At 34.0% G+C, this 17984-nt stretch overlaps 2 protein-coding genes across 2 annotated transcripts; one reads left to right on the top strand and one right to left on the bottom strand.

Moving 5' to 3' along the window:
- Positions 1-18: 18 nt before the first annotated feature.
- Positions 19-2265, top strand: LOC139512188 (uncharacterized). The gene is made up of 2 exons (XM_071299640.1): positions 19-1629; positions 1993-2265. The coding sequence occupies exons 1-2, from the start codon at positions 19-21 to the stop codon at positions 2263-2265; spliced, it is 1884 nt and encodes a 627-aa protein (XP_071155741.1).
- Positions 2266-4103: 1838 nt separating this feature from the next.
- LOC139481796 (tubulin alpha-1A chain-like) lies at positions 4104-7849 on the bottom strand. Its single transcript, XM_071265305.1, has 3 exons — positions 7711-7849; positions 6679-6901; positions 4104-5525 (listed from the first exon to the last, which is right to left on the bottom strand). Exons 1-3 carry the CDS (start codon positions 7711-7713, stop codon positions 4396-4398), a joined length of 1356 nt encoding a protein of 451 aa, XP_071121406.1. The 5' UTR covers positions 7714-7849; the 3' UTR covers positions 4104-4395.
- Between the last annotated feature and the right edge of the window lie 10135 nt (positions 7850-17984).

Genomic DNA, 17984 nt, shown 5'->3' with positions numbered 1-17984 from the left:
AGAAAAAAACAAAGTTGCATGAACTCCACAAACACTGTAGTCAATTTGTCTACAGTTGCTTTGTCGGAGACCGAGACTAAGGTACTGTCAAAAGGTCTTAATTTTTGTCCCACGCCGGGCAAAATTGATTCTTTACTTTTGGAAGATGACCTAGACAAGCTAGCAAGATCCCTCAGAATCAAGGAATATTTTTATAAGAACACCACAAATGGTACCACTGAAAGTGACACAAGTGATCTCGACTCAGATGACGACCAAGCAGATGTCGATATTCCCAGATTCAGGAAAAAAAGTTCATGGATTCCGAAACCCAGTAAATGTGCAACTTTGGAACACATAATTGACAAAATTAAATCCGACGTAACACATCTGTCCACTGCCACTTCCCAAACATTCAGCAATCTTTCGTCTGAAGAAAATGAAGCTGTGCGGAAACTTAAGAACAGAGACGACATTATAATTAAACCAGCTGATAAAGGTAGCGCTGTTGTCGTCATGGACAAATGTGACTACATTCAAGAGGCAGAACGTCAACTCTCTGATGAGAGATTTTATAAGAAATTAGACACTGACCCCACCCCTCAGTTCAACAAAGAGATCACAACAAATCTGAAAAACATGTGTGAACAGGGGCATATTGATGAAGACACATTTAAATACCTAAAACCTGAAAAATCAAAGCCCGGGCGTTTCTATCTTCTGCCTAAAATTCATAAAGTTAATAATCCCGGTAGACCAATTGTTTCCGCCAATGACCACCCTACAGAGAAAATATCAGAATTTATTGACTTTCATCTGAGACCACATGTAGAAAATTTACCATCCTATATACAAGACACAACACACTATCTTAAGAAAATGGAATCTCTGAACCCTCTCCCACCTGAAACGATCCTTGTTTCGCTTGATGTTACCTCCCTCTATACTAACATCCCCCATGACGATGGTATTGAAGCCTGTAGGGAAGTCTGGAACTCTCGTAACACCTTACATCCACCAACTGAATGTCTCATCCAGCTTCTAACTTTGGTATTGAAATGCAATAACTTCGTATTTAATGGCGAACACTTCCTCCAAGTTAATGGAACAGCAATGGGAACAAAGATGGCCCCGTCTTATGCCAATATTTTTATGGGGAAACTAGAACAAAGAATTCTCAATGCATCTCTTCATCAACCCCTCTCTTGGTTTCGATTTATCGACGATATTGACATGAAGTGGGACAATACTGAACAAGAACTAAATCTGTTCATTCATCATGCCAACAATGCCCATCCCTCAATAAAATTCACATATGAAATCTCTGACTCTAAGATCACATTTCTTGACACTACAACGCAATTGAGGGATGGAAACATATTAACAGATCTGTATTGCAAGCCCACAGACAAACATCAATATCTATCTCCTTTGAGTTGTCATCCCAAACACTGCACCAAGAGCATTCCCTACAGCCAGGCCATACGAATAAAAAGGATTTGCTCCACCAACGATATTGCAAAAAAACGTCTACAAGAACTTCGCGGTCACCTTAAACATCGGGGCTACAAAAGAAAAGACATTGATAAAGGTTTTTCTCGTGCTAACAACATCAGCCGAGATGAGCTTTTACAATATAAAGAAAAAAAGGTCAACAAGAGGGTGCCTTTTGTGTTGAATTACCATCCAAAATTTGACAACTTATCTCACCTAATCCGCGAAAATTGGAAAGAGATCGAAAAACATTCAAAACTATCCAAGATCTTTCCCGAGCCACCTGTACTGGCATTCCGTAGGCCCAAAAGCCTTAAAGACTTGCTGGTGAGAGCTGATTTATCCTCTCAAGCAGGCTTATCATCTATGGGATCTTGCAAGGGTTGCGGAAACAAACGATGTCTGACTTGCAAACAAATACTGGATACCCAGACTTTTAACAGTCACTCCACTGGCACAGAATACACCATATTTTGCAATGTTAATTGCAAGACTTCAAATGTTGTGTATCTCTTACAGTGTAAATGTGGTAAACAGTATGTTGGCGAGTCAGAACAGCCGTTTCACAAACGAATGAACGGCCATCGTAGCGACTATCAATGCAAGCCAGACCTCCCTCTCAGTCGACATTTGAGATCCCCTGGCCACACTAAGGCAGATCTCAATCGACTGACCATTAAAATCATTGACCACAACTCTGCTTGGTCTAAGGAGGATAGACTCGCTCGGGAAAGATTTTGGATACGAAAATTAACAACTTTGGCACCAAATGGGATAAATGAAAAGATGTAGTTCGACTCCGTGTAGTGCTTCACATTCAGGTTATATTACTTATTATTACAGTCTCTGTTTCTTTTTCTCAACCTTTTTCATTTGTTAAATACATTTGTTGAAGATACCAATTTAAATTGCTTAATTTTTTGAGGGATGTATAAGTACCTAGCCACATTCTTCTAGTTATACTTAGTAAAAAAATATTATTACATTTTTACGGCCGTTTGTTCACGATGTTTAAATATTCAGACTCTGTTGTAACTACTTTACTCTCAATTTCAAATATTTAGATCGTTCAGTGCTGTCTATTTGGTAATTTTACAGACGTTATCATGCGTATACATGTTATATCATCATAATTGTCGTTCCCGATACAGTTTTAGAATTGTGCTAGTTCACATCGCAAATTATTATTTGTATTTAAAGCATATATATGAGCTCTCTGTTGTAATAAACCATATAACCTATGTCATGTTAACATTTTTTTAGAATGGTGCAAGCGTCTTTACTGATGTTCGGTTTGACTTTTTTTATTGTATAAAATTCAAGATTTAGTAAAAGTTTAATCTAACGAGACTCAAAGATGATTCATTTCACATCAGAATCTGACTGACGAAGGATATCTGTTATCCGAAATATTTATAAATAATTACATTTATAGTTACCTTTTTTGTATTTGGAGTTGTTGTGTACACTTTTTTAGGCGTTTATATAATTTATTTATTGTGTACATGTATCGTTACTCGTAACGATCCAGCGCCCTCGTGGGGAAAATCGTTGACTACTATACAGACGTTTTATATATATATATATATATATATATATATATATATATATATATATATATATATATATCAAAGGGTCATCAAATATATTTTTACAAAATACATTTACAACTGTGGTTAGATATTTGTACGCATGTAATTTGCAAAACATTTTTAATTAATTAAACAAATAAAATGAATATTCCGAAATTGACGTCTAATGTATAATTGCTGATTGTTGTTAATTTCTGTGTCATTTGGTCTCTTGTGAAAAGTTGGCTTACCACATCTTCTTATTTACATAATCACCAATCTCGCACGGCAATTATAAATAAACACATAAATTTTTAAATCACTTCTAGCGCTTATCTTTTTACTTAAAGTTAGTGGGGAAAAGTTAGTAATGTATGCTTGTCGGCTGTACGCAATACGTACGAAGAGAAGCTTTAGCTATTTTACATAAACGAGATAAAGAACATATTTGTTGAAATAAGTACAAATTGTATTTACATTTGGTACAAATAGATAAAAGCAATAAGACATTTTGAACCGACACGTACAATGACATTGCAATACTATATACATGTTATAAAACAAATATAGGTTGCATGCACACTGTCATTTTAAAAGATAAGAACACAGGCACTTGTCTCTGAAAAAAAAATCCAATATACCTTGATATAACACAAGGTCGGGAACTTCCGTTATATAAACTTAATTTGATATGCCGTGAATCTAAATTGACCAGCCACACAAAACAACTCGAGAACCGCGAGGAGTAGGCGAAAGAAAAACATCAACACTTAGAAAAACAGTTGGTGATAAAGTACTCGATGCCCTCGATAGCAAAGATGTACATGTACATAACATAATGATATCTTTATTGTCACAAAAGATAAGTGATACTCTTGACCTATGGTGGTTTACTTTTACAAATAGAGTTCAGTGTCTCATTGCGACGTCTTCTTATATCTATATTAGATCAACAACAAAAACTGAATATACTAAACAAACTTTCATTTTACATAAAACATTGAAAACATGAAGCATAACGAAACATATACTGGATATCCTGACAATACATCACTTACATAGAAGACCTCCGCTTTGACTTGTGTTTAGCAAAATGATCTAACATTTATCTCCCTTTGTCGTATATGCATAAGGCATAAGATGTGTAATAGAAAAGCCGAAAACATTATGATAAACGGGAATATTCTATGTGGATTGCATTTTTTTTTTTATTAAATCAAGTTGTTCGTCCTTTAAAATGACAAATAAAACTACTACCTAATTGATGTGACATATTTAATTGCTATATTTCGTATACATTGTATACATTAGTATATATATATTGTTTATTGCTTGTTTCTGAATAATGCACTTAATATTCTTCCGCTTCTTCTTCTCCCTCTTCATCAACTGAATCTACACCGACTTCTTCGTAGTCCTTCTCTAGAGCAGCCATATCTTCCCGGGCCTCTGAGAATTCTCCTTCTTCCATACCTTCTCCGACGTACCAATGGACGAAAGCACGCTTGGCGTACATCAAGTCGAACTTGTGGTCAAGACGAGCCCATGCCTCAGCAATGGCAGTGGTGTTACTCAACATACATACTGCTCTCTGTACCTTAGCCAAGTCACCTCCTGGTACAACAGTTGATGGTTGGTAATTGATGCCAACTTTGAAACCAGTTGGACACCAGTCGACGAACTGGATGGTTCGCTTTGTCTTGATGGTAGCAATAGCGGCATTGACATCTTTAGGGACAACATCACCTCTGTACAACATACAGCAAGCCATGTATTTGCCGTGTCTTGGATCGCATTTGACCATCTGATTTGCTGGTTCAAACACTGCGTTTGTAATGTCGGCTACAGATAATTGTTCATGATGAGCTTTTTCAGCAGAAATAACTGGTGCGTATGTAGCCAAAGGGAAATGGATACGTGGGTATGGTACCAAGTTGGTCTGGAACTCGGCCAAGTCTACGTTTAAAGCACCGTCGAATCTAAGGGAAGCAGTAATTGAACTGACGATCTGGCCGATAAGACGGTTAAGGTTTGTGTATGTTGGTCTCTCAATGTCCAAGTTACGTCTGCAGATATCGTAGATGGCTTCGTTGTCTACCAAGAAAGCACAATCGGAGTGTTCAAGAGTTGTGTGAGTGGTCAAGACGGCGTTGTATGGTTCTACGACGGCAGTGGAAACTTGAGGTGCTGGGTAGACGGCGAATTCAAGTTTTGATTTCTTTCCGTAATCAACACTGAGACGTTCCATGAGTAGTGATGTAAATCCTGATCCGGTTCCACCTCCGAAACTGTGGAAGATTAGGAACCCCTGGAGACCAGTACATTGATCAGCCAATTTACGGATTCTGTCCAAAACTTGATCGACAATTTGCTTTCCGACTGTGTAATGACCTCTGGCGTAATTGTTTGCAGCATCCTCCTTGGCTGTAATAAGTTGTTCTGGGTGGAAGAGTTGACGATAAGTACCAGTTCTGATCTCATCTAAAAGAGAAAGTCATATATTGTTAACTACATATGTAAATGACAAGCCTGTAATATCAGCAAAATGCAAATTTTGCAGATTTAAAAAAAAAGTCTTGCATGGCCAAATTATTAAAATTTCAACATGGGATTGAAACCGTGATTTAAATACTTACAAATCGCTTTTTTTGTCATACCGTACAGTGCACATTTCAACATCTTAAGCTACCAACGGTTAACTTTAGGTGGATTATTTTTCTTCAAAAACAATGTTATGTTATTTCTTTAATTTTGGATGCTTCCATAGTTTTCTAGGCATTTAGGGAATAACCATTTAACTTCATGGGAGATGGGTCAAAAAAGAAATATTCTGATCCCCAATATGGTGATAACAATTATTTGGGAAAGCAGATGGCATATTTCCCACATACCTTGTAGTGTGCAATACTGAAGAAAAAAAAACAAATTTGATTGATAGCGTCGAAAAAAAAAAAAAAAAAATCTGACTCAGACAAAAAACCATACTCCCCCTCCCTTTGGAGTTAATTGGTTGCTCCCTTAAACGGTGACCTTGTGAGGAGGTTCTAGTCAGTGATTGTTTTCAACATATTGTCGTTTTCAACTAAGTGAATGATTTTAATCCAACCATCATATTCCGTGCAAATTGAATGGTTGCTTCCCCTTATATCAATACTGTTTAGAAGCTTAGGGCAATGGATGTTGTCAGATGTTTCTCCATATGGAAAATATTCGGAAATATTATTTCCACTAAAATAAATATTACAGTATATGTTTCTAACGGAATAAATGGCATAGAATATTTGTTCCAACAGTAACAGACATTATGACATTTTTATTTAACAAAAGTTTCCAGTGGAACTTTATTAGGCGGAACAAATATACGTTGACAATGTAAACCAAAAAGTTTATTCAGATAAAACAGTGTCTTTTACGTAGTTCTTTTATCGAATGCTGTACTATCAATATATTCAAAAAAGAAAGAACGTTCCCGCTACATTGCTGTAACTACATAAGCAAACAATCAGTTTTTCTTTCATTACATACTATTTACATTTATATATATTCTGTTGTTCACAATCTACGAGTAATGAAATTATCGTACATAAAAAATGGAATCCTTAAACGTATAGAATTAGAATTGTTATTCACTTACCGACTACAGTAGGTTCCAGATCAGCAAAGACAGCCCTGGGTACGTGTTTACCAGATCCGGTCTCACTGAAGAAGGTGTTGAAGGAGTCGTCACCGCCTCCAATGGTCTTGTCTGAGGGCATCTGACCATCAGGCTGGATACCGTGCTCCAAACAGTACAGTTCCCAGCAGGCATTTCCGGTCTGAACTCCGGCCTGTCCGACGTGGACTGAAATGCATTCCCTCTATAAAAAAGTAACATATAATATGTTCAATAATGATCAAAAAAAGGAAAGTAATACGCATATTTTCACTATCATTTTTCAAAAAATAAAAAATAAATCTTATTTGGCAATGATCATTTATACAAATGTGAAATGTTAACGCAAATTTTGATTTACACAAGATGATTAAAAAGCCTGATCTGAGTTTAACTTTTCAATGAAAGAATAATCCGAAAAAAATATCTATTAAGAACATCTTTGTTTCCCATGATCTTGTTCAAAACTGAGTAAATTCTAAATTTATTTGATTTAAACAATTCAAAACATACCAAAAATTAATTCTTGAATTTATAATTATATATATAGATATAGGAGGATGTGGTGTGAGTGCCAATGAGACAACTCTCCATACAAATAACAATTTAAAAAGTAAACCATTATAGGTTAAAGTACGGCCTTCAACACGGAGCCTTAGCTCACACCGAACAACAAGCTATAAAGGGCCCCAAAATTACTAGTGTAAAACCATTCAAACGGGAAAACCAACGGTCTAATCTATATAAACAAAACGAGAAACGAGAAACACGTATATATTACATAAACAAACGACAACTACTGTACATCAGATTCCTGACTTAGGACAGGTGCAAACATTTGCAGCGGGATTAAACGTTTTAATGGATCCAAACCTTCTCCCTTTTTCTGAAACAATAGCATAACATCACAACAAAGAAAAACATACGATAAAATATCAATTGGCAGACTTAACTCAATCAAAATATATATATATATATAAAAAAAAAAAAAAAAAAAAATTACATTAGACATACCATTTTGATTGACGAAGATAAATGTCAAAATAAATTTACAATGAAATCTCTCAGTGAACTCACGAAGACGTTAACGTGTCGTTGTGAGTCTCTGTATATTTTGTCAGCTAGTTTGAACTCACTTGAATATATACACCCAAATAATCCCCTATGTTACAAACACAAGTCAAGTCGTAAAATGAATGACATAATAATAAACAACTTACATTTTTTTGTAATGACAGTAATACTTTTCATTATGTATGGTTTATAACAGTTTAACAGATTATAAGATCACTGTCTATATCTGTATTCTTACAAACCAAATTACAAAGGTATATTATAATTAATTATACATATTTTAAAACAATAACACAAATAAATAATGTACGAAAGTAAATTGAGGCATTTACCATTGTTAACCAAGAAAAGTTTAATTTGTTATTGACCTCCCTTATAAGTTTACATAATTCATTTAGTTTTGGAAATGTTTTTGAATTCATGAAGTCATGAAAATTCTACATGATAAGAAGTATTCTTTTAATGAAATCTGATATTTTTTTCTTTTTACAGTTATCAAAGAGTTGAACAATTAAAAATGTAATGGTATTCATCACCAATAGCATCTACATTAAATACTCTCTTTTTTCTCTTTCTAAGTTTTGACATCTTCAAGTTTCGATTGGAAATTTCATATGCAGAGTTCGAAATTTTAAAATTAAGATATCTGTCTGTCATTCAAAATACTAAAATATTCCTCAAACTTTAAAATATCCTTAACTCAACAATGATTTAATGTTTTTAGTGATTCCCGTAGACTTGCAAACCAATTTTGTTTGAACTGATCTATTATGTTCTATTTAATGGTTACATTCAGCCATATTTGTTACAGTGACCAAACAAATGTTGTGCCATACAAGTTTTGCATGCCACACTTGTCAAAAATTGGTTTGATTGACTTGTTTTAATCATTGAATATGTGTGTCATATTTTGCAGTCGGGCTAAAAGTTAAACAAAAAAGGACATTTGTCTTAAGACTTTCTAGTAACTAACTTAAACCAATGCTTGATCATTCGTAGTTTGATTAAAATTTCTAATGGAGATCTTATAGACCATATGAGTATTTGATGATGGTACATGTACGGTCCGAACCATATGCGTATATTCGTACGGTATACGAGCTGGACCCATATGTGTTTTGTAACATATATTAGTGTAAACATATACTATTAATTAGATTCAAGTTCAATGTACACAATTTGGCATTACCATATTAATGCAATTGAATAATTAATAGGATCCGGGAACAATCTTTCAACTTATATTTATCCGTCTACTATATATCCGTGAAAGATATTTGACACTAATTTTTGACATAGATAACGTTACAATTATTAATTCAATTTCATTGATCCTATGTCGGACAATAACCATATTTGGTAACTGACAAAGAAGATGATATTGGTATACCGTCAATTAAATGGGTGTCATCCTGGTTTGTCCATCTTTAATGACTGACATCCATATACAAACATAGCGGGCATTGTTGTTTTAACAAAGTCCGTTTCTTACATTTAAGCATATCCCGTTTGAATGGTTTTACACTAGTAATTTTTGGGGCCCTTTACAGTGGTGTGAACCTAGGCTCCGTGTTGAAGACCGTACATTGACCTATAATGGTTTACTTTTATAAAGTGTGACTTAGATGGAGAGTTGTCTCATTGGCACTCATACCACATCTTCCTATATCTATATATCATTTAACTGTAATTGACCTGTAAAAGGTTATAAAGAATAAATACTCTTGATTAAAAATTGATTGAATATTGAATATAATTTTTTTTTAAAAGATAAAAAAAGAGATAAATTTTATAAGAATATCAATTTTGAGATTTAAAAAGGACAACATATTATAATAAAAAAAGAGATATAATTAAAAAAGAGATAAATGTCATAACAATTTTAAGTGAGGTTATAATATAAAAAAAAATATTTGTAAACTAATGAAAGGAAATGATTTTATTCAGATTTATATCTTTTCATCTTTATCTTAATTTATGATAACACATTTTTTTTTAAAGTTATAGTGAACTAAATATTTAAAATTTGAGAAAAATATATCTTTAATTTGTTGGTGTTTGATAAAACAAAATGTTAATGATGCAATGTACCCAAGGGCATCGTGACAGTTTTTTACCATGAAAAGAAAATTACACAAGATTACTTATATAGTCTACAGTATATATCTCAACATCACCAACTACTTCTCAACTAAGCACCATTTTCATCGTTTATGAAACAGACAAGAACAGTGCAACTCATATAGTCTTCCATGTTTTTCAAGTCAAATGTTTCCTTTTCTACTTTACCTAAGGCAGCAACCATTTGATTTTCTGGAGGGGCTATGGGTTTTTTTTTTTGGAAAAAAAGTTTGTTTCCATTTTTTTGGAGAAAAAAATAATTTGTTTTTGATTCTGAGAAAAAAAATTGTTTGTTTCACCCTCAGCTGCCAGTATATGTAATGCTAAAATTGAAAAAAAAAAAATGTTTTCGGCTTGTCGCGAAAAAAATAGATTGAGGCGAAAAACAAAATTTGTCCAGAAAAAAAACCACAGCCCCTCCCCCCCCCCCCCCCCCCCAGAAAATCAAATGGTTGCTGCCTAATGTATTTGACAAAGACTAAGACATATGGACCGCAGACTTACTACAAAGAAACCGATGACATCACCAAGCTTGTTCGACGGGCAGTAGTCTTACCATTATCACCCAATGACAAATTAAATTATTGCTGTTTAATTGCTTATTCAAAATACACTAAGACGGAGATTTCCTGCATAACAGGAGCGACAAAATCATATGAATTTACACATCAAACAGAAGCCATACATATATTTTAAAATTCTACTTTTAGACGTTAAAGTTTGAATTTTGAAACTTATAGGTTTTTCTATTAGGGAAACAATCAAAAATATTTGTTTACGTATTGTTGCTTTGTATTCTTTTTTTTAAATTTATCTTATAAACAAATTGAATTTTGAAACTTAGATGAATACAGTGAATAAGTTCAAACATTCAATAATCAATTTAAATAAATATTTATGTAATTGTCTATCACAAATCTATATGGGCACTCTGACGGCGACACATGCTGCCACAAGGAACGTCGGATGTTTTATATTAACATGTTAAATTTTGTTGATACATGTTACTCATGTTTTTCAAATGTTGGAGACTCGTGACTAAACCATGCAAAGGAACATGTATATAAACAAAACATGTAAATATAAATAAATAAAAATGGACGTTCCTTGTGTCAGCAAGTGTCACCTGGTTTAGTGACGATTTTCCAACATTAGGAAAACACGAGTAATATGTATTAACAAAATATGTAAAGATAAAAATCTGATGTTCCTTGATTTCAATTTCCATATCATGAGCCCATATTTTTTTAATTTGACTTTTCTAATAATCGTCCGCCGTTCAAGCCTTCCATGGTTCGCACTTTTATCATCTTTTATAAAATGGAATATTGACCGAAGCAATGAGTATATACAATCTTTCCTTTCACACTAGGGCAGTCTTTTCTTATTACAGTATTTAAGCTCATTAACATCAATTTGTAAATATTGCCAACGACCGACCCCTCGATTGGAATACGTAAGTTCGATGTCCTTTTAAAATTTACAGTAGATCTATTCTGTTCAGATAGTCAGATCAGATATTTTTCTGATCCAAAGTCCTTTTTTAAATGTCACTTAAAATTGTCCCAGAGATGACTTTTCTATATAACCAAACAACGAGGTAATTAACTGATCACTCAATATTCTATCAAGATAATTTTAGGAATTTTATCACGAAAGCCAATCTGATTCATGAAAATATATCCTAGACCAGTGTTGTTAAAATATTGATTCTACCAATTAAATCCATTTTGATAACATGATGACCATGATTCTACAAGATACCATCAGCCTTTATAAAGCACTACTGAGTTGACTGCTATTGTTAAAACTTTACACCAGTACGAAATCATTCTTCATTTAATAACTCGAACTTGCTAAGGTAATCTTCCCAAATTCTCAATACACCATAAAATTGGGTGTATTATTTCGAACTTCTTAAATCTAAAGGCTTTTGCAAAATTTCAAATGCATCTGTTCAATAATTTTCAAATTCTCAAAATCCCCAAGCCTCAAAAACATATTAAAAAATTGGTTCTATCGTAGAATCAAATTATTTCAGATTCAAATCTTTTTGGAATGTTTTCGATCCTATCAAATTGATGTGTAAAATGCATCGATATTGCTCTTGGTCAATATAATATACAAGTGTGGACACAGATCAGTGTGGATAGTATGTTTGGATGTTTGACAGTGTGTCCTGACTAAAAATACTCCTGATATTTCTGAGGTTTGTATGTTAAAGTTACAATATCTCTTTCAAAATTTCAAAAAGGTATATGTCGAAATTGTTCCTTAGAACACAACTAACAGTTTTGGGTAAGGATTTTTGGAGCTATTTACACTAAAAAGTACACTACCGAAGACCTCAACATTGTCTATAACACTTTCCTGCGAAATGTGTTATCCAAAGGTCCGAAATATCGTGAGCCTAAATCCATCAATTGGGAACACAATTTCAAAATACTGCTGGATTCAGTTGAGGAATATGTCAGGCACTGGGTTAAATACAAATCAGAATTATGAAACTGAATGGTTCTATCAATACAATGTACCCATGCTATATCAATCTTAATGGTCCCAAATGTTGCAAAACACATGTCCTTCCTCCAAGACAAATATGTCGTCGTCCCCGCAGATAAAGCCCCAAACAACATCGTTTTTGTCTGTTAATTACATTACGTAGCCTGCTTGATAAAGGAATTAGGTGTTGACAATTCACTTGAAAACTCAACATATATCCCCACGAATCTTACCAAAGAGGAAATCCTGGAGAATCATGGGTCTGTTCTATGTTTGTTTTGGAATTTCAACCAAAGATGAAGAACTGGATCATTCAACACTGTATTGGGTACATAACTACATAACTGTTCTTACACACAACGGTATATTGATTGGTCTTTCAAGCAGTGCTCCACGAAACCTCTTTCTAAATTATTAACATCAATTTGATCAGAAATCAAAGTCCGGCTTCAAAGTTATTATGAAACTACCTATTCTAGAGGTGACCTGAATCAGTTGTAGATACCAAAAAAGAGTACATACAATATACGTCTCTTAAATATTTCAATATAGAGCTCAAACATTTGACTTTTAAACACTTTACACAAGTATTCCCCATTCCAAACTAAAAGACAAATTGAAAAAAATGATGTTGCTTCGTATCCTGAAAAGAATGGCCCAGTTTAGACAGTTACTTGCACGTCTTACATGCGATTTCATATCTTTGGTTAGCTTGATTGTTAACTAAACCGTGAATATATTGTTAGGTCGGATAAACTACCCTCCTTTAAGAGTAGACTAGTCCAGCTGATAACCCTACCCTCCTTTAAGAGTAGACTAGTCCAGCTGATAACCAATCTATACGTCTATTGGACTAGGCTACTTCGAAAGGAGGGTAGTATACTTGAACTAATAATGACTACACGGTTCAGCTTAAAAGCAAGGTAACCAAAGATATTCATACTCAATGAAATCGGCTGTAAGTAGCAGGAAATTATATTAAAATGTCACATATTTCCCCAAAAATTTGGCCAGAAGTAGAATTTCAACCGAAAGCTGTTTACAATATATCTATTAGAAATCATATGTCTTTTGTCTCATATTTTTTGTAAAAGTGTGTCAAAATTTAAAACTTCGGGTAGAAAAAAAGTGTTTGTAAACATTACATTATATTCTGAACCCTATGGCCAGTCTAGCTTCGAAAATAAACGGAGAGTAAATTAGAAAAATATCACATAAAACATGAAAAAAAAATCTTAATGTTCTTCTAAACCATCTTTGAAGACTAAATTAATACTCAGCCGATAAAAATGAATTTTATTGCACAATAACTTTCATATTTGAAAAAAACCGCACAGGGGCCAAAATGCGAAACCGCACTCCTAATAGTTATCAAACAAAGTTGAAGAGCTATTTCTTTGTAAAAAATCAGTCTGATTCAAACAAAAAATTCTCAGAAACTGACATTATCAAATGCTAGAATTCTTAATTGTCAACATATTTGTTATTTTTGGAGGACGTGTTTTTCAACAAACAATCGAAATTCCCATGGGAACATATTGTGGCACTCTTCCTGCCGACTTTCTCCTTTATACTTATGAGCCTGAATTTATATATATATATAGAAACTTCTTAGGAAGAAAGCACACAGTATCCTTTAACTTCATTTTTCGCTATATACATGATGTTCTTTCACTAAATAATTAAAAATTTAATGACTACAAGTATCTTAAACGCATCTATCCTATCGAACTTGAAATAAAGGATACAACAGATACAGTTAAGTTTACCTCATATCTTAACTTGCATCTAGAAAAAGACAATGAGGGTCGGTTGAAAACAAAACTTAACGACGAAATAGATGATTTAAGCTTCCCAGTTGTGAATTTTTCATTTCTATGTGGGAACAATCCAGCAGCGCCAACATATTTCCGAGCTTATATTTCCTATCATGATTTCTTTGATAGAGGGTTGCTGCTCATAAGAAAGCTATCAAACCAAGAGTTCTAAATGGTAAAGTTGAAATAATACCTACGTAAATTTTACGGACGCCATCACGAGTTGGTTGATATCTTCACAGATAATAGCGGATGTGTTCCTAATGTCGTAACTACAATGCCGTACCCTTTATAACCGAATAAGACTTGTTACGGGGGTGTAGTAACATGATCAACTCGACGGGTGCCACATATGGAGCACGATCTGCTATCACTTCAGGAGCACCTGAGATCAGGTTTTTGGTGTTGTTCGTTTTGCTTAGTCTGCAATTTTCTATGTTGTGTTCCGGTGCTATTGTTTGTCTGTTTTTTGTTTTCCTTTTAACCATATCTTTGTCAGTTTATTTTCGACATCAGTTTCTCCTCTCTTTTATATGTGCCTACCAAATCTCTATAGCTATAGCTAATGGGTTAAATTGGAGGTCACCATAATAGTACGGATTCAACGAGTTATTCACTTGCAAGACTTCTTAGTTCAAATAGTTCATTAGCGATGTTGCTTATGTTATTTTGAACAAAACAAAACTAAACTGGATGCTAAACTAGAGGCTCTAAAGAACCTGTGTCGCTCAACTTGGTCTATGTGCATATTAAACAAAGGACACAACTGGATTCATGACAAAATTGCGTTTTGGTGTTGGTGATGTGTTTGTAGATTTTACTTTACTGAACATTCTTGCTGCTTACAATTATCTCTATTTATAATGAACATGGCCCAGTAGTTACAGTGGAAAATATTTTGTAAAAATTTACAAAAAATATGAAAATTGTTAAAAATTTACTATAAAGGGCAATAACTCCTTAAGAGGTCATCATAGGTAAAATAGAACGATTTGTATAGATATAAAATAGGGGATAATGAACTCATTTGGGCATAGAAGGATTGAATCGGGGTCATTCGCATGATTTGTATTTCTCTCCCAACTCATGATTTTTTGGGTGGCGGATTTTCCGACCCAAATGGTTTACTAAGCTCTTTTGAGTTATCCTTCTTTGATCTATATTGTCAAATTGTGGTCTAGACAGTTCTGGCACGGACAGAAAAGGGTATATGAAGTTCGTTCATAAACATACGATGTAGAAGCTGATAAAGTCATACTGAATATAGAGATAAAAAATAACGATTCTTTAAAAAAAAAAAGTAAACGTTAACCAATGTTAAGTTACAGTACTGCTTCGATACAATTTTGTAATAAGGGTAGGATACAAATTCTTGCTTAACTCATTCATATCTGAACAAATGTTAAAACTTCCATTTGTTCTCTGCATTCCTTTCAAACCGCTCACAAACAGTTGTAATGGATGGAAAGTCATATCAACATTGTCCTAGGCTAATCACACCAGGGGTGATTCAATGTACTGCCTTAAGGTCCAGTCTTAAAACCCTACCTAAATCGTACAGCAAACATCGTTAATTGCAGACGACAGTAATAAAGAGGTTCCAAAGTGACTACAACAAACTTCAGGCTGATCTTGCATTGATGAAGTAGCTAAGTCGGAACATGGCTATAGTCGATGGCTGTTCATCACACAGAAAGGATATAAATAAAACATAATTGCACCCTTTACAACCACACATTAGAATCTGTATCATCTGCTTATAAATGCCTTGGTATTACACTTCAAGCTAGTCTAAAATGGGACAGACATATAAATGAAATATATGATATATAACATCTAAAATGTAACAAAATTCTTGGCTTCCTAAAACGATATTTTAAAACATCAAACTATCTCATCAAGAGTCAAGCATACCAGGCACTTATCCGCCCTAATCCTGAGTACTCGTGCTCAGTCTGAGACACACACACCGCTGAATCAATATCAAAGATTTGAAATGGTCAAAAGGCTAGCTGCTCTGTATGTAATATATGCTATACCATATATGTCTTTGATAACAGGTACCATAATACGAGTAAAATTGAGAATGGAAATGGGTAATCAATGTGTAAAAGAAAGAGACAACAACCTGACCAATTTTTTGAAAGCAGAAAACAGACGAAGGTCGCCAATGGTCTTCAAAGCTGGGAGAAAATACCGCATCTGGAGGCGGGCTTCAGCTGGCCCATATATGAACAAAAATGTGTTCTAGTTCAGTGTAAATGGATGTCAAACTAAACTCCAAAACATATATAAATGAACTTAACATAAAACACATACACGATTAACAAATACCAGACGCTCCCGAGTAGGGACAGGCGCATTAAAAAGCGACGGGGTTAAACATATTTTGTGAGATTTCAACCCTCCCCCTATACCTCAAGCCAATGCAGATTACTTTATCGAAAATTTACACATTAAATTGACCGTTCTTTTATGTTTTTTTTTTATGTATATTGTAAACCTATTTTGTTGATTTATGTATGCCTTCAATTCCATTTGGGTACGGTCTACCACTGTGCATTATTCCATTAACACTATCAGTCCGCAGACTGGGCACTAAACTTGCCATGATGTATAAGATCAACCACCATGTAGTCGCAATCCCGTCAGACCGTCAAATTTTTATACCTACCGACCCCAAGAACCAGAAAATCCCATCAATTTGTATATGCACATATTGCAGTGGCGGATCCAGGGGGGGGGGGGTTCCGGGGGTCGGAACCCCCTTTTTTTGGCCGATCAATGCATTTCAATGGGAGCATATAGTTGGAACCCCCCTTTACTCTGGGTTGGGAACCCCCCTTTTTAGAATGGCTTGATCCGCGCCTGTATTATGATACGTCACTGTACTCTAATTGTCCTGAGTACCGTGCATCTTATGTCATTATGCACGTAAAATTGTCCACATAAATAAATATATATTAAAATATGCACATAACGGTCACAACAATAGATGAAGTATTTCGGGAGAGAAAATTTATGAAAACGCCAACAATTAAAAGCCATCTTTATAAAAATGAGCATTTGAATAGTCTCATTCATCTATACCTCACAAAATGAACAGTAAATGTCAATTTGTTCAAACATTTGAAGAAATACAAATAACTAAATTGAAAAAGAAGTAATAATTCGACAATGCTTTAATTTACTTTTATCTGTATAAATCGAATATCTGATGGTTTTATCAGATATTCGATTTTTACAGATGTCATCTCGAAATTTAAAAGTTGATGCATATTAGTACTCCTCATTTCAGAATGGTATAAGATCGGTTCAAATCCATTTTTGTCGAACCTGTGACTTTTGTCGCAAAAGCGAGACATAGCGACCCTACATTCCGTCGTCGTCGTCCACAAATATTCACTCTGTGGTATTTTTTTGATTTTTTTAAAATTGATTATGTGATTACTTGACAAAGTTTTATAGTGATTACTACTGAGACCAAATATTTCATGATTATTTGATTTTTTTTTTATAATCTCAATTCTTGGACTATTTTTTTATTTTTTTATTATCTTGTTTAAAAAATAGAATTGATTAGCCTATATGATTATGAATATATTGGTAAACAATTTGTGATTATATGATTACTTGGACACCCCATGAGGGACCTCATATATCAAATGTTACAGGGAATTTGTGAAATCAGGAATTTTGTAAAATCACTGAAATTTCAGGGAATTTGTAAAATCACTAAACTGATTAGTGACTCTATAAAATCACTGATTTTGA

This window comes from Mytilus edulis, chromosome 1 (assembly GCF_963676685.1).
Source record: "Mytilus edulis chromosome 1, xbMytEdul2.2, whole genome shotgun sequence".
Classification (NCBI taxonomy): domain Eukaryota; kingdom Metazoa; phylum Mollusca; class Bivalvia; order Mytilida; family Mytilidae; genus Mytilus; species Mytilus edulis.
Note: the sequence above shows the minus strand (reverse complement) of the source record. Positions and strands in the feature narration are given on the sequence as shown.